At 40.3% G+C, this 24,357-nt stretch overlaps 2 protein-coding genes across 3 annotated transcripts; one reads left to right on the forward strand and one right to left on the reverse strand.

Moving 5' to 3' along the window:
• Positions 1–308: 308 nt before the first annotated feature.
• On the reverse strand, positions 309–10,695 carry slc45a1 (solute carrier family 45 member 1). Its single transcript, XM_053653405.1, has 9 exons — positions 9,917–10,695; positions 8,532–8,978; positions 8,267–8,359; positions 7,753–7,977; positions 6,063–6,964; positions 4,962–5,115; positions 4,712–4,888; positions 4,427–4,632; positions 309–3,266 (listed from the first exon to the last, which is right to left on the reverse strand). The coding sequence occupies exons 2-9, from the start codon at positions 8,953–8,955 to the stop codon at positions 2,994–2,996; spliced, it is 2,454 nt and encodes an 817-aa protein (XP_053509380.1). The 5' UTR covers positions 8,956–8,978; positions 9,917–10,695; the 3' UTR covers positions 309–2,993.
• Positions 10,696–12,734: 2,039 nt separating this feature from the next.
• Positions 12,735–21,397, forward strand: prxl2b (peroxiredoxin like 2B). 2 transcript variants are annotated; one of them, XM_053653251.1, is made up of 7 exons: positions 12,735–12,917; positions 13,568–13,772; positions 14,045–14,096; positions 15,053–15,116; positions 15,232–15,307; positions 16,036–16,154; positions 17,716–19,451. In XM_053653251.1, the coding sequence occupies exons 1-7, from the start codon at positions 12,855–12,857 to the stop codon at positions 17,779–17,781; spliced, it is 645 nt and encodes a 214-aa protein (XP_053509226.1). In that variant the 5' UTR covers positions 12,735–12,854; the 3' UTR covers positions 17,782–19,451. The 2 variants fall into 2 exon arrangements, with proteins under 2 accessions (XP_053509226.1, XP_053509227.1); XM_053653252.1 differs by lacking the exon at positions 17,716–19,451 and adding an exon at positions 20,602–21,397 and having other exon boundaries at positions 12,737–12,917.
• The last annotated feature ends 2,960 nt before the right edge of the window (positions 21,398–24,357 follow it).

Raw genomic sequence — 24,357 nt, forward strand, 5'->3', positions numbered from 1 at the left:
GATGTCACATGACGCACCTTGGCCCAATTCTGTGGTAATTTAGAAAAATTGCAAGCTCCTGTGAATGTTGCAAAGTTTCCTTGATTTTGCTTACATTTCTGCCATCGCAAAATCCTGGAGGGACCCATATGAGCAAAAAATGTGTGCTTGCCTTAATGAATATGTACTTTGGGGTGTTTTTACCTAAAATTGCTACAAATGGGGCAGAAGTGATGTAAATAGATTCATTTAGAATGTGCAGTGTGATTTACTAAAAGAAAAAAGCATGTACTAAAAATCCAGCAAAGGCAAAAAATACCAATCAGCCACAACATTAAAACCACCTGCCTAATATTGTGTAGTGCCAAAACAGCTCTGACCTGTGGAGGCGTGGACTCCACAAGACCTCTGAAGGTGTGCTGTGGTATCCGGCACCAAGACGTTAGCAGCAGATCCTTTAAGTCCTGTAAGTTGCAAGATGGGGCCTCCATGGATCTTGTATGTTCGGCACATCCCACAGACGCTCGATCAGACTGAGATCTGAGGAATTTAGAAGCCAGGTCAACCCCTTGAACTCTGTCATGTTCCTCAAACTGTTCCTGAACCATTTTTGTGGTGTGCCAGGGCGTGTTATCCTGCTGAAAGAGGCCATTGCTATTAGGGAATACCGTTGTCTTGAAGGTGTGTACTCGGTCTGCAACAATGTTTAGGTAGGTGGTACGAGTCAAAGTAACATCCACATGAATGCCAGGACCCAAGATTTCCCAGCAGAACATTGTGCATAGTGCCATCTCTTCCTCAGGTAAGTGACACACACAGTGTCCACATGATGTTGAAGAAAAAGTGATTTATCAGACCAGGCCACCACCTTCCATTGCTCCATGGTCCAGTTCTGATGCTCACGTGCCCATTGTAGGTGCTTTCGGTGGTGTACAGGGGTCAGCATGGGCACTCTGACCGGTCTGCAGCCACATATGCAGCTCCATACACAGCAAACTGTGACACACTGCGTGTTCTGACTCCTTTCTATCAGAGCCAGCAGTATGTGCTAAGATAGCTTTTCTGTGAGATCGGATCAGACAGGCTAGTCTTCGCTCCCCACACGCATCAATGAGCCTTGGGCGGCCATAACCCTGTCAGCAGTTCACTGATTATCCTTCCTTGGATCACTTTTGATAGGTACTAACCACTGCGTACCGGGAACACCTCACAAGACCTGAGGTAGTGGAGATTCTCTGACCCAGTCGTCTAACCATCACAATCTGGCCCTTGTCAAAGTCGCTCAGATCCTTACACTTGCCCATTTTTCCTGCTTCCAACACGTCAACATCAAGAACTGACTGTTCACTTGCTGCCTAATAAATATATCTCACCCCTTGACAGGTGCCATTGTAGCAATATAATCACTGTTATTCACGTCACCTGTCAGTGGTTTTTGCAATGTTATTGCTGATCGGTGTATAAACGTTAAGTATTCATGAGATAAGTCAAGGTTATGTGTCAATGTCTCAAAACGATACGAATCCCACAGCATTTAAATAAAGACTGTGAAAACTTAATTCATGTTACACTATGAACAGACCAAGCACAATTTTGTTTTGCGTTTGTATCATATTTTGGACAGGTACGCCCACATTTCATAGCCTTTAATCTGTTATATTAAGGTTTAGTTTCAGTTTGGCTCTTCCAGGAGTCTTTTGGACATCAGAACTCCTTATAGCTATTAAGAGAAAACAGCACACACACATACACAACCCTAAACACGTTGTTTTCTAGCCCTACTTTAAGTCTAGTTCACACAACAAAACTTTCAACGTCAGCAGATCGCTGTGCTGTTCAGACTACATGACTACTTGCTCTCTTGTAATCGGGGGTCTTGAAATCGTCGTGGTGTTTGCACTACATGATTGCTCAGGGACAGGGTCACACACACTACACGATCTGACGACGACTCTGTCACGTAACGACACTATCTGGTGTCCAAACTACGTTTTGTCACGAAAACACGCGAGAAGTGACACTGATGTATGACATGAAAACCACGTGCGAAACAGGAGTTGTTTATTTGAAGATGGACTTGGACAGAAACAAGCAGTGCAAGCTGTTCGCGCGATGATTTGTGCTGAAGAAACCCCAAAAAGGAAAAGTCAAAGAAACTGGGTGAATGAATGGATTACCACATGTAGGTTTCCCTTCCTCACGGTGACCTCACTCCATCCCTTGCTCTCTCATTGGCTGCAGCTCATCACCGCAATCGCTGCCAGTCACGACACTTTTCACACGACAGGATGTGGAATCGCCCGACAGCTCCAGATATTTAGCATGCCAAATATCTGTCTGGCGTTGGTGATGCCTCGGCGATGTGTCAGCACTCTTTGATCGTCGTCGAGTAGTTCACACATAATGATCGACTGCCGACTGGCGAGCGCCGATTGCTTAGAACAAAGCTTTACATGTGACACAATTCACACACATTTGTAAATCACCCACTTTGTAGCGTGTGTTTTTGGGACCTACAGGGGTAAATCGGGGGCAGTCAGAAACCTGACTGCATCAATAATCGAATTTCTTTCTAATCTAAATATGGCACGCACAGCACATCTACAGTGATTTTCCAACCGCCATAAAAATTCAACCTTCCTGCAGCATTTTTTTCTTTTTAACACGGGGCAATCGTTTTAGGGAGTTTTTATTGTTTTCGAATTTGCACAAAACATTGTGTTTTTGACCGGTCACATGTACACACTTGTACAGATGTGCCAAAATCAGATAATTAGATCAGATTATTGTTGTGCATGTAAACAGACTTAGTGTGTGGAAAGGGAATCAAACATGCCTTGGGTAATAAAAAAAAAACTTTTAAAAAAAAAGCTTCTTGCATGATGTGAGACATGTCAGTAATTAGTGCTATCTAAAAATTAATGTGCATGTATGTGTATGTTTACAGGCCTCTATGAGTGTGTGTGTGTGTGTGTGTGTGTGTGTGTGTGTGTGTGTGTATACGTGCTGTGAATTTATATGTGCACCAGTAGTGGTTGGCTCTCACTCTGTGAGCGCTCACCCTCCGGAGGTGGCAGCTGGTACACCACACACAGCGAGGAGTACATGCAGCCCACAAATGACATGAGGCTCGCAAAGTACATCACGCCCTGAGCCCCGCCCACTAGCGAAGTCAGAGGTCCCATCGCCACGGAGACCAGGATCTGGGCCAGGAAGTACTGGCAGCTGAGAAGAGAGATGTCCACCCCCATACCCCTCCTGGTGCCGTCCTCTGTGGAACCGCAGAACTACGACAGAGTGCACACACACACACACAGATGGGCAACTGGTATGAATTATACTTCAGGTATATCTTTATTTCAAGTTCATTTTTATTCAACTGATGCTATTCAAATAGATATTTAGTAATAGTCCGCCATGAATTGTGAAATCCGTCCTATTTATACATTGTTTGCTAAAATTGTCACCACTTCATTCGTTTCATTTAAATAATAATGTTTAATATACTACTAGAACTAACAGAATATTCACTCAGGATGCATTAGACGTTTGTACTGACTGTAGTCGCCCAACATAAGAGATTTCATCTCAAAGAGGAAAAGCAAGTATTAGCTTGCAGGGCGAGGCTCATTAGAGATTAACGCACGGATGTATGATGTCTGCAAATGTAACCTAAGTGCCATGAAAATGGGCTGCTGCATTTTTAATATCTTACATTTCGTGAGGTCATGTGGTACCAACCTCTGTGCTCATTGGTCACAGTGAATACGGATGGATAGTGTTCTGTCTGAGAAATCGAATTGCACTGAGAAACAAATCAAGATTGTGATTTTAATACGATTTTGTTTCTGCAGCCCCAAACCCAGCCCTGACCATCAGACCCATTTGTGGTTGTTGAACATCCCATTCCAAATTTATTCCCTCCTTTGCTGTTAGAAATAGCTTCACGCTTCTGGGAAGGCTTTCCACTAGATTTTGGAGCATGGTTGAAGGGATTTGTGTGCATTAGTGAAGTCAGGCACTGATGTTATGATTGTGAGGAGGCTCCAGTTCCGGTTCATCCCAAAGATATTTAGTCGGGTTGAGGTCAGGGTTCTGTGCAGGACACTCGAGTTCTTCTACCTTCTTCCAGCCTTAACACAACATGTCTTCATGGAGCTCGCTTTGTGCACAGGAGCACTGTCATGCTGGAACAGTGTTTGGGCTTCAAAGGCTGCATTTACACTGAAGGCCTTGATGCCCGATTCCGATTTATTGCCTATATCGAATTTTTTTTGACAACCTTTTAAAAGTGACCCATAACCAATATCTGCATTTACAAAGTTGCGTGCTTCCAACTTTGTGGCAGCTTTTTAGTGAAGAACCACATATGGGTGTGATGGTCAGGTGTCCACAAACTTTCGGCCGTACAGTGTAACACTGTGTTTTCGCTGTGCACTCTTCTTACCTGTGGGCTCTGGTAATATTCACAGAGCAGTGAATAAGGCAGCGTGCAGAGTGAGGAGAACAGGATACCATAGGTGACACAAAGAGACAGCACCACGTACAGGTTGGTGGAGAGTGTGGCCAGACCCGTGCCCAAGCCAAACGCCAGGTAGGCGAAGAAATACAGAGAGCGCAGAGAGAAGCGTTCCTCCAGCTTCTCCAGGATGGCTGAGGAACACACGTACATTCCCAGATAAACAAGGGGAAGCTTCACAACGTTGGTGTGCTCATGTTCCCGAGTACTGACCTGAGTAGAAAGCAGCACTAAATGCATAGATGCACATGCCCCAGCAGCCCATGCTGACCCCGGCATTGTAGCGCTGGTAGGCCTCAGACTTGTCCGGCGCCTTGGGGTCGCCCCCAAACACCACCTCGCCCATGAAGTCCGTGTAGAAAAGCAGCATGCCTTCGAAGGACAGCCAGCCTAAAGAACACACACAATGATATTTCTGACTCTCAATGAATCCTGGCCAAGAGTGTTCACTGCTTGGGCTTACCCAGGAAGTGGTTGGTGCACAGGCTGCGCAGGGACGGGGGCATCCTGTAGATGGCTATACAGAGCAGCTTCAGAGACATCTGATTGTCTATAACCTCTGTGTTGTCACTGAGCTTACTGTCATATTGCACCCCATTTAGGAGGATGTTGGCAACCTGGAGAGGAAAAGTGTACAGCAGTAATAATGTAAAACAACAAAATTCCCATTGCAAGTCTTTAATACCCATTTTTAAAAATTTCAAAGATGGAGCACAAGAAAAAAAAAGTCACATGACTGGCTGTACTACTGCTTGTTTCATGCATCATCTATCTGAACTGAACCTTAATGATATTTCCTAACGATATTTATCTCCACCTGCAATCAAATCTGTCTATTTTGGGCTCAAAAAGATTATCAGTTGTACATTTTTTATTGATTAAAGAACTACATGATGAAACAAGTCGAACTCGATGTCAACGGTAGGGACACCCCCGCCATCAAGTCTATTCCTCCTTGTTACTAGTTTGTGTGCCAGGAATACCCTTAAACGTTACTTCAAACATAAAGGAAGCTATTGAAGAAAAAATATTTCATCAGACATTACTGTGACCATGATCCTGTTTGGATTGACTACATAATCTAATCAGGTCATCTGCTGGTTACAATGATAAGTCCATATAAATCCTACAAACATTTAACAACTCATTTTTGAGATAGCGTGCTAACAAAGAATCTTAATCTTGATGGAAAGATAGACAAACTGGAAACATAATGCCTCAGGGGTGGAGGCATAAAAAAAACCCACAGAGAAACCACAAAGCATAAAGTCCTTTTTTCTGAAGACTTTCCTGTGTCAAAAGATATAACGTTACATAAACATCTGTTTCACCATATCAATTAATACACTTTTGTTTGTTATATATTCACTCCATTTATCGTTTGTCTTAGATTATGTAGAGCGTTCATCGTTACTATTCCTGTGTAATTTGTTACTTTAAAAATGATGACAAAAACAGGAAGACACCATGGATGGTAGAATTGTACAACTACGGTACAGACTGAAAGGCTATACCTTGTAGTGGTCCTCATCATTTTGTCATTAAAAACGCACTAAAGACTCACCTGTTGGCTGAAGGTAACAGTGCGTCTACGCCCGTTCTCCATGCCGTTGCTGGGGCAGATCAGCGGCTCGTCCATTAAGGCCAGACTCTGTGGGCGTTTCAGGATCCCTGAGGTGCTGCTTCCGTGTTTTAATCCGCCAACGTCCTGCGGAGCCTCGCTGAGCTCAGATGCTTCGTTCAACTCTAAACATTCACTGGCTTGAACTTCATCAATAGCCTCTAATCTTTCTGCTTCCTGCAGATCTCCGTTCGGTTGAGATAATTCCCTTTCCTGAGAGTTGGCAGCTGGAGACGGTTCCTCGACCAGCTGTGACACCTGAGCAGGAGGAGTTTCTCCCATAGGAAGGCATGGAGTCATGGTCTCGGGCTTCAACGGTTGGGGCATGTGCTGTCCAGTGTAACAGTCAATCAGCACGTTATCTATGTATGACGTTCCCAAGGACGATGCAAACTCGTTAATGTCTGTCAGAGTGTTGTCTCGGCTGATAAAGCTGCCATATTTGGGTGTCAGTGGGCTGAGAGGGGAGATGGGGCTGGTGAGACCCGCACAGAGCCTCGCGTTGGCGCTACACGAGTGTCCCAAACAATCCGGGTACCTACGGCCAGAGAACTGGTAGCTGTAGAGACCTTCCTCCTCCTCTTCCGCCTCCTGAAGGGCTGCAGCAGGTGGCGGTGGAGAAGGTGGCAGAAGCAGGATGGGGCTCTTCAAATGTTTCGAGCCACTTTTTTGAGACTGCAGAAGAGGACGCTCGGGGATGCTAGTAAGCGTCAGAGCTGTAGCGATTACAAGGGTTATGCTGGTGAACAGGTAGATCACTCGAAGCTGACCTCCCAATGACTTGCCAAACTCGGTGTGATCCCAGTTCACCCCGCCCACGATGTAGCCAAATCCACCACCCAGACCTGCACAGATTAAGAGAATGTTTTGCAGAGTAGTACAGTTGAATCAGAGGAGAGCTGTACTGAGCAAATTTCTGGGCCTGAAAACAGAAGCCTGGATAGGAAAAAAAACCACAAGCCAGATCTATACTATGGCAATGTTGCAAAGGTATCTTTGTAGGAATCACTACATATGTCTAGAAACACTTTTAAACATTACAAATTTAATAGTCAGTCCCTCCAGGATTTCATGACTTTGCAATTGCAGAAATTAACACAAAATCAAAGAAACTCCGCCATATTCGAAGAGCTTGCGATTTTTCAAAATTACCAGTTTTCCTGCAGTTTTGGGCTAAGACGTATCATGTGACATTATCACAACATGGAATTACCCAAAGCCCTCTCGTGAATGCGTTGGACGTGAGCACAGCTAAAAGGTCTCGACAAACATCATTGCTAAAGGCTGCAAAATAATTTTGTGCAATTGCGATTTCTCCAATTCAAGTAGATTTCTGCACAAAAAAATTACCCATCGCAAATTTTTTAAAAAAGCTGCAGTAAAATCAAGCATTTTTGGCCGCAACAATCACAAAAAAAAACATCCGCAAAATCCTGTATGGACAAAAGTTGGTGGAACAGTATGAAAAGTAGAGTGCATAAACTATAAACTCATTATTATGACATTTTCACATTATAGTTTTCAGTTTAATGGTGTACACATTGTTGGGGAAAAAGTGAATAATTAATCACAGTATATCATCTTCCCAAAATATTATCCAACTTCCATCTGCTAATAAACACTGAACTCCGACCTGCCAGGAGTGCGTGGATGTTGAGGCCTCTGTCCTGGTCCTCTGGACTGCACACATCCATCATGTAGGCGTGGCTGGGATTATCCGCCGAGTCAGCGCTAAAGTCCATCAGAACCACTCCACACACGGTCAGCACGATGCCCCACTTGTGATTCACAGCAGTGTCTGCTATCGCAGATCCAATGTCCCGTCCATTCAGAACCAGCGTTAGACCGAGCAGAGCGCCTGGCCACACAGAGAGTGGGTTACTCATGAGTCTGAATCAATTAAACAGCCAGATGGAGGACAGACTGGAAAGCTTAAAAGCATATTGACTTTAATTTGCGAATAGAATCTTTCTGTTGTTCTTCATACGCTTCCCTAGAACCCCTGTCCTGCACATACCTTCTCTAACGCTAACATGTGCAGGACATCAGGCTCTCCAGGACCAGGGTCGGGAATGCACAGTTTTAGATACAATCTAGAAAGAAAAACAATGACTCAGTGTATTTTTAGGTGATATCACAGTGCTTACCGATGGCTAAGACAAAGATAAAAGGTCTCCGGCGGCCAAAGCGTGATCTACACCGGTCACTCCATGCTCCGAGGATCGGCTGAAGCAGGAACCCTGAGGTTTACCAAAAAAAAAAATTGTTTTCTCATATTAATCCCAAGTGTTAGTAATATACATAATATTATTTTTTGTAAAGACAAGAAATCTATTGAATAATGGGTTTACTTTTATTTAATTTTAAGTAAAAAAAAAATAAATAAAGAATAGCCGTACACTCCTGAGGTACCTAATATGGGGCTGATGAACCACACAAGGCTGTAGAACTGATCGGGCAGGTTCATCTGAAGGAGCAAGGGGGTAACGTAGGCCGTCTCCATGGCATAGCTGAACTCGATGCCGAACAGAACGCAACCGTTGAAGAGGAGCTCAGAAAAAGTGCGGCGTGGAGGCAGATCGCTGAGGTCCAGCTGCTCCAGAGGGCAAGGTGTGTTGGGAGGAGGGGGCGGAGACGGACGGATGAGCTTCCGCCGTTTTGGATGCCTCTGGAAGCTGTTGGCCCGGTGGCTTAGGTGCCGTGTGTTGGACGTCGGGAAGCTGCAGGTTTTGGGAAGGGTCGGCCTCCATGTGTCACCTTGGGCCGTCCCGAAGCCGTCTCGCCCCGGGCTGGCTAAGAGGGGGTCGCTGGGCGTGCCCATTCCAGGAGAGGACATCACGCTCTGGAGTTCTGCACACACTATCAAAAAATGACATTCACAAACATTTGCTCAGTCGTGAAATATCGTAATTATTTATCAGAGTTATTCAGCCAGCTTAATGTTGTTTTTATTGACATTTTTATTTTTAATGACCCCAAAATGACTTTTTCTATCACATTGCATATTATAAGTCTATATACCACAGCGCTGCTGGATTCTGGACTCTGATTGGTCAGAAAGTGTGGATTCATTTTCTATACCAGCAGCTCTGGCAGTAGGGTATAAATGTGTGATAATACTCTTTGAAAATACTCGACAAGATTCCTACAGCGCTCCAGATCGTTATATATATCAAATAACCGATTATCGGGACATGCCTACTGTGCACTTTTTCACCGCATGAGTGCACTGACGGTGACATTGAGCTAACAACCAGTAAAATTTGAAGATGTGCATAACGACTTCATGAAAATGAGGCAGTAGGGTGAAACAGAGCAAGAACCACCACAATATACATGTAGGGTTTTTTTAACCTTACGCGCAGAGAAGGTAGCCATTTCTAATAAAGGAGCTGATGCGAGCCTTGGAATCGGGAGCGCGCAACACTGCAGCCAATGCGCAGCCTGAGCGGGGTGCGCGCACTGCACGTGCTTAGTCTCACTTCCACACTAAAACATTAACCTCTCACTCACAAGGTGTTTTTCTTTCATTTTCACTGGCTTCAAACTCAACATTTCCGTGATAGGTATTTATATTTATTATTATTATTTTGATATTGTATTTACACATATAAGGGCATCGCATCACATCGTTAACTGTAGTGTTTCGCGGTAATGTAGAGTCCTTGAAAATATCTGATCAGAATAACCCTCTTTGGTGAAGGAGATTTCTGTCTGAAGGTGAGGGATAAACAATAATATGAACTCCACTCTTCTAAACCAAGGCCAAGGAAAGATAAAGCATTAAAAGCCGTTACCTTGTCAGGGTTTGTGTTCATTTCCTCAGCGCAGACTCACACACCGGACTGAGCGCCTTATCATTTTTATTTCCTCTGGGTCTTTTTCCTTTGTGTTATCTTTGGTGCACAGTCTCTCTCTCTCTTTCTCTCTCTCTATCTGTCTCTCTCTCTCCCGTCTCTGGTCCTCCCCTCATCTCCCCACCTCTGTTTCCCGGCTATCCCCGTTTGGGTCATGACGTCACATTTAGAGCCCGCCCACCTAAAGCTGCAGCATCAGCACCATGTTGTATTACCCTACTGTAAAGACAAGGGAATTGCGCCATCTATCTATTTGTCTGTCCGTCCATCCTTCTATTTATCCATTTATCTATCTGTCTGTCCGTCCATCCACCAATCTGTTCATCCATCCATTCTTCTATCTATCTGTCTGTTTGTCTGTCTGTCCATCAACCAATCCGTCCATCCAATCTGTTCATACATCAATCCATCCATACTATCCATACCATCCGTCCATCCATCCATTAATCTATGTCTGTTTGTCTGTCCGTCCATCCGTCCATCCACCAATCTGTTCATCCATCCATACTTCTATCTATCTATCTATCTATCTATCTATCTGTCTGTCTGTCTGTCTGTCTTTCTGCCCATCCTTCTATCTATCTATCTATCTATCTATCTCTTCATCCTGTCCATCCATCCATCCATTTATTTCAGATGTACCTCTCTTAAACTGTTATAATGTTTGAAAGAAAATTTATTTTCAGGTTCCCAGCTTCAGTATAAACTTGCCGTCGTTTCTGCAGCACGTTGGTTGTGAGGTGTGATTGTAGTTGGTGTTATTAGTCACACACACACACACACACACACACACACACACACACACACACAATGAGCAAAAAAATGAGTTTGGCAACCAAGGACCTGCATTGTCATGTGTCATGATGATAGTAATATCAGTAATATATACTGTGTACTGTTAATTAATTGATCACTGTTAATAACTTACAATCATAGCAAGGTACGTCATTACGCGAGGCGGGGCTTATTACACAAATCCCTGTTAATAGATAGATATACATATACAGTGAGGGAAAAAAGTATTTGATCCCCTGCTGATTTTGTATGTTTACCCACTGACAAAGAAATGATCAGTCTATAACTTTAATGGTAGATTTATTTGAACAGTGAGAGACAGAATAACAACAAAAAAATCCAGAAAAACGCACATCAAAAATGTTATAAATTGATTTGCATTTTAATGAGGGAAATAAGTATTTGACCCCTCTGCAAAACATGACTTAGTACTTGGTTTAAAAACCCTTGTTGGCAATCACAGAGGTCAGACGTTTCTTGTAGTTGGCCACCAGGTTTGCACACATCTCAGGAGGGATTTTGTCCCACTCCTCTTTGCAGATCTTCTCCAAATCATTAAGGTTTCGAGGCTGACGTTTGGCAACTCGAACCTTCAGCTCTCTCCACAGATTTTCTATGGGATTAAGGTCTGGAGACTGCCTAGGTCACTCCAGGACCTTAATGTGCTTCTTCTTGAGCCACTCCTTTGTTGCCTTGGCCATGTGTTTTGGGTCATTGTCATGCTGGAATATCCATCCACGACCCATTTTCAATGCCCTGTCTGAGGGAAGGAGGTTTTCACCCAAGATTTGACGGTACATGGCCCCGTCCATCTTCCCTTTGATGCGGTGAAGTTGTCCTGTCCCCTTAGCAGAAAAAAAACCCCAAAGCATAATGTTTCCACCTCCATGTTTGACGGTGGGGATGGTGTTCCAGGGGTCATAGGCAGCATTCCTCCTCCTCCAAACACGGCGAGTTGAGTTGATGCCAAAGAGCTCCATTTTGGTCTCATCTGACCTCAACGCTTTCACCCAGTTGTCCTCAGAATCATTCAGATGTTCATTGGCAAACTTCAGACGGGCATGTATATGTGTTTTCTTGAGCAGCGGACCTTGCGCGCGCTGCAGGATTTCAGTCCTTCACGACGTAGTGTGTTACCAATTGTTTTCTTGGTGACTATGGTCCCAGCTGCCTTGAGATCATTGACAAGATCCTCCCGTGTAGTTCTGGGCTGATTCCTCACTGTTCTCATGATCAATGCAACTCCACGAGGTGAGATCTTGCATGCAACCCCAGGCCGAGGGAGATTGACAGTTCTTTTGTGCTTCTTCCATTTGCGAATAATCGCACCAACTGTTGTCCCCTTCTCACCAAGCTGCTTGGCAATGGTCTTGTAGCCCATTCCAGACTTGTGTAGGTCTACAGTCTTGTCCCTGACATCCTTGGAGAGCTCTTTGGTCTTGGCCATGGTGGAGAGTTTGGAATATGACTGATTGATTGCTTCTGTGGACAGGTGTCTTTTATACAGGTAACAAACTGATATTAGGAGCACTCCCTTTAAGAGTGTGCTCCTAATCTCAGCTCGTTACCTGTATAAAAGACACCTGGGAGCCAGAAATCTTTCTGATTGAGAGGGGGTCAAATACTTTTTTCCCTCATTAAAATGCAAATTAATTTATAAAATTTTTGACATGCGTTTTTCTGGATTTTTTTGTTGTTATTCTGTCTCTCACTGTTCAAATACAACTACCATTAAAATTATAGACTGATCATTTCTTTGTCAGTGGGCAAACGTACAAAATCAGCAGGGGATCAAATACTTTTTTCCCTCACTGTAAGTAGAATAAAATTAAAAAAAGAAAAGGAAGAAAAACATATTAGTAGAATAAAATAAAAAGAAAAGGGAAAAAAACATATCAGTACATATCAAACGCAGATTTATGTAACAAGCCCCGCCTCGCGCGATGACGTGCCGCGCTATGATTGGTCCTTTTGCTCTGTTATCCAACACACAAGTGGGTGTGAGAGTGACACTGTATCAACACGCATCCGACTTCTAACAAATTACCTGATAAATTGTTAGTGAAAAAAATCGAGGAAAAGAATGTCGTCAATACAGTTGGACAAAGTCAGTAGCAACACTGTGAAGAGATCCGTTTCCGGGGAGGTAAGAGTCCTGACGTCACTCAGTTTTACACGCTTATGGATATGTTTTGGAGTCTGTAACATTCCAGAGTTGTCCTGTTGGTTTATGGGTAATTTTGTGTCACGTTTTGCTTTATGGATAAAGAACATGAGGTTTGATAGAGATACATATACAGCTCCGGCTTTCTGTCATCTCACAGAAATAATGTAATCAAAAACAAACGAATACATAAAACCCTCAAATGGCTTTCTCTGGGGTCATGTGATCCCACAACCACGTGACCGGTTCTTTCTTGTGCAGTTATGACTATAGAGCTTAAGGAGTTAGGCATTAGTATGCATTAGTAACAACAACAATAATAATTTATCAGTATACTACTATTGTACTGAATGTATTTTGTTTACAAATACATTGATTTCTGGAGCAAACCTATTTATGCCTTTGATTGAAAAACCATTAAATGAAAAAAATGACGAAACTTTCAAAACTTGACAAAATATAGTGAAAGTAGTGCTGCGTTTTAAACTTATTTGGTCGGCTGAGGATGCCAAACAAGTCTTGTCCACACTAAAATAAATATTTTCTTCTGAGAAAGCTTAATTGATTATTAAGAATGAATGATCATACATTTAATTGCGCACCCAACTGATCAACTCATGTTCTCATTTCAGCATGTGGAGCTCAGCTCTTTATGGAAAGATAAGACAGTGGTGATGTTTTTCCTGCGCCGCTTTGGCTGTCAGATCTGTCGCTGGGCTGCAGCCGAGGTCAGCAAGCTGGAGAAGGACCTGAGAGAGAATGGAGTGGCCCTCATTGGAATCGGCCCTGAAGAGACAGGACTCAAGGAGTTTGAGGACGGTGGCTTCTTTAAAGGAGGTGAGTTCAGGCCATGCTGCACGTGGAAATGTCGAGTGAGCTTGATTGCAGAATTCCGGGAATCATTTTGTAACCCCAGGTTTGATTGAATGTTTGTCCCTGATGTTTTATTGCCCTGTTCTCATATTTACACAAGCTAGGTTGACCTTTACCACACGAGTAATAAAAATTTTACAACCTTCCTGCTTTGTGTAGAGCAGTGACATGCTTGAGATACACTGGTGTCATTGTGTGTTTTGTTGATTTTATTTATTTTATTTTATTGTTTTCAGAAATATACATCGATGAAAAGAAGCAGTGCTACAAGGAGTTAGGATTTAAAAGGTACTGAAATATGTGAAATGTACATTTACAAAAAACAGAGAGAGATGTCTTCAATCTATGGAGCTACTCAAATAAAAAGTAACGTTGCTTACAGTAAAATATGCCATAGAGCTATAGTGTTATAACCCCAACTGAATAAATGTGTACATGTCATAGAGCCATTATAACTGTAACCTGCAACCAGACAGTTAATGAAACTAAGTGCAAAGGCATAAAGCAAACCAGAACACATTAATACTAAGTATATACATCAACTGGCTTATTATTAAATAAATAATAAGCCTTTATATTGCTGCAAAAATATATACATTTGCGCACTGTAAAACACTGAATTACTGAGTGTATACATGTCATTTAACATGTATAACAGCCTTTATAATGTTGTATAAATCTTGTACAGAGCCTGTATAACAATGGCTTATATTTATCCATGTTATAAAGTCTTTAAATTCAAATCATATGACTGAATATATAAGATTTCATAACACTTTATGACTTTATACACAAAAGAGCCTTTGTTACAGTGACTTAATACATGTTCACATGCCACAACACCTTTATAACAATGACTGAATGTATAGATGTGTAGAGCCTTTATAACATATATGATCTAAATGTCACAGTGTCTGTATAACTCAGCTAAATGTCTGTATACCTGCAGAGAGCTACTGAATATCCGTATACATGTCATGGAACTTTTAGAACACAGCAAAATGACTGTACGAATGTCATAAAAGCTTTGTAATGCTGCTGAATGACTGTATGCATTTTGCCACGCATACATTCATACAGGAGCATTATAAAGGCTCTATGACTTTAATACAGTCATTTTGCTGTGTTCTAAAAGTTCCATGAGTCTTTATAACCTTGCTGAATGTGTGTATGTGTGGCATAAACCTTTATAATGCTGCTGAATGACTGTGTACATGTCATAGAGCCTTTATAACCATTCACAGATATAATGCAATCAACGTGCTGCCTGCTGCTTTGGGAAAGAAAGTACGAGAAATTGCTTCAAAGGTAATATCAATGATAATAATGTCTATGCTGTTTTGTGAAGATTGTCATCTCTAACAGCTTCGAATTACAAAAATATATGTGTTGGAAAAAATGCCTCAGTTTTTATTTTATACAGGCAAGCAATGAAGGAATTCAGGGTAACTTCAGTGGAGACCTTCTGCAGAGCGGCGGCATGCTGATTGTAGCCAAAGGTAAAAAAAAAAAAAAATCATAATGTAATAATAATGTTAAAATAAGTCCTTTTATTCACTTAATAACTTATTAAACACTTAGTAAACAGAAAGAAAAACATAAATTAGCCTGTATGGTGTTCAAAGGCTGGCAGTGAATAGTGTTCTTTGGATAGTTAAGGGTTCTTAGCTTCCCAAAAGGGATAATACTTGGAATCCTTTCTGAAGAGGTTACAGTCTCTTGTAAAGTACCGTCTGTCTGTAATTAGCTTAAACGTGTTGTTTCAAGATCAAATTTAAGATCAAGTTCCAGGTTTGTATTTGCTTGAGCCGTCACTAGAGGGCAGTGTAGCTTTAGTCATGTTTGCTTTAGTCTGTTAGAAGACTGTGATTTTGGACATTGATAATGGATATTGATATTGGACATTGATAATGGACATTGTTAATGGATATGGATATTGGACATTTATACTAGACATTGTTAATGGACATTGATAATGGACATTGATGTTGGTAATGGACATTGATACTGGTCTTTGATATTGGACGTTGATACTGGACATTGATATTGGACATTTATACTAGACATTGTTAATGGACATTTGATAATTGACATTGATATTAGACTTTGATAATGGACATTGATATTAGACTTTGATAATGGACATTTGTACTAGACATTGATAATGGACTTTGATAACAGACTTTGATACTAACATTGATATTGATATTGGTCTCACTGTGTGAAGGTGGTGAAAAGGTCCTGCTGCACTTTATTCAAGAAACACCAGGAGATCTTGTACCACTTGAAGACATCACCAAAGTCCTGGGCATCAGTGCCAGTGTGCAGGCTGGAGTGAGACCTCAGGTGAGACACGCACCCTCAGTAACCTTATGCAGAGGTCACCGCCATATGGTGATTTGCTTTCTAAAGGGAATTTTCCATCCGTTTATCTCAGTGTTCTTAAAGAAACTGGAAAAGCGTTTTCTAAATAAACTTGAATATGTCTCATTCTGTTAGACTGAATAATAATCTGGCCGTACCAAAAGAAGCAGATTACCAGTATGTGGCAGCTTCTTATCTACTATTTGTCGTGAGAGGGAATTAAAAACAGACCCAGTTAAATAAAGATATATAAATGTTTAATAATGGTTTGATCCAAAACAGTCCCATCATTCTTCAATTTGATTCAGTTGCACATTATAAAAAAGTACAGTACACTGATTTCGGCACAGTTTTATCTTTCCGTGGAGACACGTTAGAAATGAGTGTGCTGTATTAATATATTGAGTATATTAATATCATGATTATATAATGAGTGTGCTAAATTAAATATAGTTAATAGATTTAGAATTACATTTTATAAATAAAGTTTCACTAACAGGATTTATTCCCATAAAACTATGGCTAGACACTGTTTCTTGAACTAAAAGAACCAAGCTGTCTTCATTTAAACCTGATGAATTGCTTGTCTGTAGATTCCAGATGAGTCTCTCTCACTCTTAAAAGCCATTTCTTGGTCCATCAGCACATGTAGTGACGCTCAAGTGGATTTGAGCGAAGAGAAAACAGTTAGGGCTCAGTGTGAAATGCGTCCGTTCACTCACAGGAATCTTCTTGAAGACTTTTTTGATGTATTTAATGAACATTTATTCGGGAAAAGCCGTAACTTTAAGTTTTCTGAGTCGTTTACACCTTGCGGTTAACTGACTATAAATGGACAAAAAGTATAATGTGATGTGTGAAGGTTTAATACAACCCTGATTCCAAAAAAGTTGGGACGCTGTGTAACATGTAAATAAAAACAGAATGCAATTTCAGCACCGTAATCGTTGGCAAATCACTGTGGTGTAAATGGAACAAAACCCTTCGGAACATGCCGTAATAAGAAAACAATCAACTTCAGGATGGTAACAGTTACTCTGCTTATCCTCGCTATCGTTTAACAAAGACAAAGAGCCTTAACGGCCATCTTGTTTAAAGTTAGCAGTATAATTTCATCATGTTTTCTTCAGAGCACCATTTGACCTCTGGTGTTCTTAAAACTCCACCTTAATTCCTGGCCAGCTATTTCTGTCTCTGTGCGTCAGTTACCGCCAAGTCTTTTGTCGTGTAAGTGCCGTTAATCATTTCATACCGTCTTTGATGTGAACAGTTTACAGTCTTTTAAGGAAGAGCCTTCTTATAGCTGCCATTTAGTCAGATATAGTACCAAGAAAAACTTAATTTTTCATGTAATTAAAAAAAAATATTTATTGCTCCTTTAACCTCCAATTCCGTTCTCAAACATTATGCATGTACATGATAGTTTAAGATCTTGTGGTATTTCTGAGAGCAGAGTTCTCAGAACAGATTTCTCAGAAATGAACTGAGTTCTCAGAAATGTGTAAATATGCCTCCCCTGAATGAAGATTTATTCTTTTCTTAGACTTGTGACATCACTCCTAACAATCAGAGGAAAGTTCTGGTTTATTTTTCTACGGGTTCAGCGTGACGGGCCAATGCTGACTTGCTCAGATGAAATATAGTTGTAGAATAGAAAACCTGTGGGGTGAACTGAAGAGGAGAGTCTACCAGCATGGACCACAAAATTTGAAGGATCTGGAGAGATTCTGTATGGAGGAATGGTCTCAGATCCCTTACCATGTATTCTCCAACCTCATCAGACATTCTAGGAGAAAACTTAAAGCTGTTATCTTGGCAAAGGGAGGTAGCACAAAGTATTGACTAAAAGGGTGCCAATAATTTACAAAGAAACCTATATTTAACAAAGATGTATTTTATAAACCTGTGTTTTGCTTGCAATTGTTTGGTATCCATGAGAGCAGAGAATTTTTGTGAATTTATTTGAACAAAAGATCACAAGGTTAAACAATAAAGACAATTTTTCACAGCCTTCTTTGCTCATATTTACCAAGGGTGCCAATATTAGTGGAGGCTCTGTATGTATATTTGTAAATGTAATATCAGTGGGAAACAAATGGCACCCCGATCGGGAAATCATCCATAAAGCCCTGTGTGTGTGTGTGTGTGTGTGTGTGTGTGTGTGTGAACCCTGTCCACCGACAAACACAGCACTCCATCCTGTGTAAACACTCTGTCACTCAGAATGCAGTCAGGTCTCTGAAGTCAGAAAAATTTTCCACATAGTCCTGCAGGAAGGAAGCAGCCCAGCAGACGCAGTCTAGACGAGCTGGAAGTGTTATGATCACATCATGGCACACATTTATCACCTATTATCAATCTTGTGTCAGGTCTGAACCTATCAGCGTGTACATCTGGGTCACATTTATGACTATGTATGGAAGGGAACATTTCTATTTCAGCTGCTTCATTCACAATGCATTTAAATAAACATTTGTAATGTTTGAGTGGTCATTGTTTAAGCAGCCTGTGAATAACAGGACATGGCTTTGGCCTTATTTACTCATAAAAGGGCACCGTGGGATAACTTCTTAGAAACACTTTCTCTGCTGAACTTCTCAAATAACTGATGAATAGAAGTGATGATAAATCAGCAGGCTTGACATCGTTCTGCTCACCGCTCTGATCAACAGCGTAATAATACGAAACCTTTATTTGGTGTGTGTGTGTATATATATACAGTGAGGGAAAAAAGTATTTGATCCCCTGCTGATTTTGTACGTTTGCCCACTGACAAAGAAATGATCAGTCTAATTTTAATGGTAGGTTTATTTGAACAGTGAGAGACAGAATAACAACAAGAAAATCCAGAAAAACGCATGTCAAAAATGTTATAAATGGATTTGCATTTTAATGAGGGAAATAAGTATTTGACCCCCTCTCAATCAGAAAGATTTCTGGCTCCCAGGTGTCTTTTATACAGGTAACGAGCTGAGATTATGAGCACACTCTTAAAGGGAGTGCTCCTAATCTCAGCTTGTTACCTGTACAAAAGACACCTGTCCACAGAAGCAATCAATCAATCAGATTCCAAACTCTCCACCATGGCCAAGACCAAAAAGCTCTCCAAGGATGTCAGGGACAAGATTGTAGACCTACACAAGTCTGGAATGGGCTACAAGACCATTGCCAAACAGCTTGGTGAGAAGGTGACAACAGTTGGTGCGATTATTCGCAAATGGAAGAAACACAAAAGAACTGTCAATCTCCCTCGGCCTGGGGCTCCATGCAAGATCTCGCCTCGTGGAGTTGCAATGATCATGAGAACAGTGAGGAATCAGCCCAGAACTACACGGGAAGATCTTGTCAATGATCTCAAGGCAGCTGGGACCATAGTCACCAAGAAAACAATTGGTAACACACTACGCCGTGAAGGACTGAAATCCTGCAGCGCCCGCAAGGTCCCCCTGCTCAAGAAAGAACATATAAATGCCCGTCTGAAGTTTGCCAATGAACATCTGAATGATTCAGAGGACAACTGGGTGAAAGTGTTGTGGTCAGATGAGACCAAAATGGAGCTCTTTGGCATCAACTCAACTCGCCGTGTTTGGAGGAGGAGGAATGCTGCCTATGACCCCAAGAACACCATCCCCACCGTCAAACGTGGAGGTGGAAACATTATGCTTTGGGCGTGTTTTTCTGCTAAGCGGACAGGACAACTTCACCGCATCAAAGAGACGATGGACGGGGCCATGTACCGTTAGATCTTGGGTGAGAACCTCCTTCCCTCAGCCAGGGCATTGAAAATGGGTCGTGGATGGGTATTCCAGCATGACAATGACCCAAAACACACGGCCAAGGCAACAAAGGAGTGGCTCAAGAAGAAGCACATTAAGGTCCTGGAGTGGCCTAGCCAGTCTCCAGACCTTAATCCCATAGAAAATCTGTGGAGGGAGCTGAAGGTTCGAGATGCCAAACGTCAGCCTCAAAACCTTAATGACTTGGAGAAGATCTGCAAAGTGGAGTGGGACAAAATCCCTCCTGAGATGTGTGCAAACCTGGTGGCCAACTACAAGAAATGTCTGACCTCTGTGATTGCCAACAAGGGTTTTGCCACCAAGTACTAAGTCATGTTTTGCAGAGGGGTCAAATACTTATTTCCCTCATTAAAATGCAAATCAATTTATAACATTTTTGACATGCGTTTTTCTGGATTTTTTTTTGTTGTTATTCTGTCTCTCACTGTTCAAATAAATCTACCATTAAAATAATAGAATGATCATTTCTTTGTTTAGTGGGCAAACGTACAAAATCAGCAGGGGATCAAATACTTTTTTCCCTCACTGTGTGTGTATATATATATATATATAATTTATTAAACTGTCAGAGCAACGAATTTAGCGATATTTAAGGATTTTTCTAATTTCTCATCGTCTTATCTTTTTTTTAGTGCAACGATGACGTCTGTACGAGATGAAGAATCGCTGTTCTCTGAACGCAAAAGTTTCAACACAATGTTCTTCTTCTATATAGAGAGATCATACTTCTGTAATTCCAACCCCTGTTAACTCCACAGTCATCATCACTTTAACAAATGTAATTTAGTCATATTTACAGAGTGACATCACACAATTTTACTTACAATACAGCTGTTAATTTACATTAATAGATAGATCAATCAATACAGGACTCCAGTTCAACTGGACAACCATAGTACCTGGCAATTTAAATATTTAGATTTTAAAAAAAGAAAAGAAAACAGAAACGACAATATAAAATAAAACCTGTTTCTTGTGTTTTATTTGATTTGCTTGCTTTTTAATATAGGTAGATAATAATAATAATAATAATAATAATAATAATAATAATAATAATAATAATGTCTTAGTTTAACATCACACATCAAATTCCATTTACCCCAAAAAGAAATCAATGATTTATTAAATATTAATACAACAAAATGAGAACGGATTTATTTACTTTTTATTGTAGAATTTTTTATGCAAATTACATGGGGGTGACTGCTCTACACTACTGGAACAATGAAAAAATGTGTACATTCAGATTAGATTAAAGCCAATTGAAATGTTGAATGTGTTGTTTTTTTGTTTTGTTTTTTCATTTCATTTTACTGTGATTTTTCTTCTTGTTAAATTAACTGTTTATTCACATTTCATACTGAAAGAATTTAATTTGTATGAAATTAATATGCAGTAGTGGCAAATAAATATATTAATGTTTTTGTACACTCTCTCTGTGGTATGTTTTTTAAAATGAGTTTATTACAACATGCAAATACTTTTAGAACAGTGTTGGTGTTTTCAGATCATACACAGAAACCAAATGAGATTTGTAACTTGTTTATTTAGGCATATACATGTCTTTATCCTAAAATATCAAGAATGTAATGTCTAATTTTTTTTAAAATATTTAACAATATATATTTTTTTGCTGTGTATTTCTTTTTAATAATTACCATAACAGCAGGTGATTACAATGGCACACATTCAGGTTTAACTTCATAAATTCACATAAGTGACCTCTTAGAATTACTTCAGCGATTACATTAAAGTCTACAGCAGGAGGAAAATGTACAAAATTATTCACATAGCAGCATCTGAAATTAGTGACCATGACGTGAGTTGAACCAGATGTTGTAAAATCTCTGTATTTCAAAATGGCTTTTAATGCACTTAGGAGGTGTGCATGGTTTAACATGCGATACGATTCGACATGCACGTTACTTTATTGTTTAGCTTATTAACAAGAAGTCTTAAAATAATGCATAAGACATAGAAAATCCACAAAAATGCCATTTATCAGTACACACTTGGCAAAAGCGTTCAAGAAGTCTTAATCTTACGTGTGTGTGTGTGTGTGTGTGATTCTTAAAGGTCCACAAAGTACAAAACAGCTTTTTGTTAACCTGCTTTCCAAAGCCGTGGCATTTAAAATGGTATTAGCAGTTCTTGGTACGGAACGTTTCCCTTGAATTTTGTATAGATGATTCTCTGAAAATATACACACTTGACTCTTTGCGTGTGTGAAGTATTTACCATTTTCTTTAACCTAATGGATGTTGAATGTTGACATACGTGACAATGGATACATTTACATAGTTACGGTGAGCGATCAACTAATAGGCAAAAATGACACAACATATGACAAACACTTAAGGCTGTAACATGCACACTTTATAAAATACCATCTGTTTCCCTGACCGAAGTTAGAACCATTTCCGATACAAAAGTGTAAATACATACAAGTGACGCGTTAAAGTGGGGAAAAAAACTCCAATTAAATATTTTTTTCTGGCATGGTTTGGCTCTACTTGTCCCCTTACAGAAAAGCATCACTGTAAATAAATACTACAATAATAATCACCTTTATCCTATGATGAATTTATGGGTGTGGTCTCTTCCAGGATGACTCTGCCCCCATATACAGGACACAAGGGATCAATGAATGGTTTGATGAGGATGAAAATGTTGTAAATTGTATGCTATGGCCTTCACACTCAATATATCTTAAGTGAACGGAACACCTGTGAGAGATCTGGGAGTGATATGTTACCCTACATTCAGGTTTTCAGGAACTGTAGCAAGCAACAAATTTGTTGGTGACAAATCCAACCTACTGCCTCGATTGATTTGATGTAGCTAGTACAGTTAGCTCTTGTAATCTGAAAACGAAGCCGAGCACATAACGTAAATCAAACAACCGTTTTTCACAAACGGTATTTTAAAAGTAAAATAATAATAATTCAGAAATAGGTTTAGCATTCTTAGTATATTTAGTATTATATGTGGCAATATTATTATATATAATAATTAAACGTTTTATTTACAATGAGAAATATTTAATAAATTTGACTATAGATAAGATGTTTGAAGAGGTTTTTTTTCTCTAAAGTGTAGCTAAGTCTATTATTACATTTGAGCAATTTTTTTAACCCAGATTTTTAAAGAACCCTTAGTCGGAACCCTCATAACCCAACCATTCTTCTCCAAACAGTACAAGCCATTATGGTCCTGTAGAACTTGGCTAGTAATAAAAGCTTCAAAGGCAGATGTGAATATTCTGTTAATCAGAGTCTTTGTGATGAGAAATAACAGTCATAAATTAATGGTCCATGGCAACCAGATTTCTTTTTTGCCTCTCCTTGCTTATTGACTGGACTAAGCTTTCAGAGCATGTGTTCTCGTTCTCGAGAAGCCGTCCGTGTTCTTGCACCGTTTGATCATTTTGCAGATGCTCTCTAGGTTATTTCATCCCTTCCTTCCATCTTGTTTAGTTCTGCTGTCATTACTGGTTAATCATGGTGGACGAGAACAGTCTCTGGCCCTGACCACTTCTCTAATGAGGACGCTATCTCAGTGGAGTGGCCTTCGTCTGCTACGCTTTGCTTCGCCGCCTCCCACAACTGATCAATTTAAGAGATCGAGAGGCTTCGCTACACCTGCCTGTCGTCCTCAGAGTCCTTGAACGTTATTTCCCTTCTGATACCCTTCATGCTGAGATGCAGTAAACTAAATGTGCCTGATTTAGCAATGCCAAAAGCAGTCGGCTGTGGATCCTGTGATAAATGATGCCACATCATTAGAGCTGTTTATCGGAATGTCAGATAAACAGCTTTCTGGTCAAGCCGGTATGCAGGAAATAAATCACAACCTCTTGACATCAAAATGTGCATCTAAAAATATTACCATATGGGTCATTAATTAAAAATATTCTCGGTATATGGACAGAATAATCAAGAAACCTTGCGTTTATCAGATTTTTTTTCCCTCCTAGGTAAACACAACAGCTCTAATATAAGATTAGCATTCAAACTTAGCAATCATAAGCTAATATAAGCAAAGGCATGACAAAACATTTTTAAAATTGTTTATGAAAGGTCTGCTATCCATTTCGTCCTGTAAAGAGCATGTTTCACAACATTCTGCCTTGGCTAATAAGAAAACCTTTGAATTTATCTGTTTAATACGCAAACATTTTTGTATATAGAAGTAAAATCTCATTTTATAGCAAGATACACAGATTTAAACATGGTTATTCCTTCATTTAAAAATATTATGTTCATATTTAATGCTCAAAAAAGGACTAATTAAGACTGTCAGGATCTATGGATATCTATAAATACAAATTAATTGTCGACTATCTTTCCTGTCAATACAAACAGCTAGTACTAGTTGGCTAGTCACTG

Source organism: Ictalurus furcatus, chromosome 21, assembly GCF_023375685.1.
Source record: "Ictalurus furcatus strain D&B chromosome 21, Billie_1.0, whole genome shotgun sequence".
In the NCBI taxonomy this organism is placed as follows: domain Eukaryota; kingdom Metazoa; phylum Chordata; class Actinopteri; order Siluriformes; family Ictaluridae; genus Ictalurus; species Ictalurus furcatus.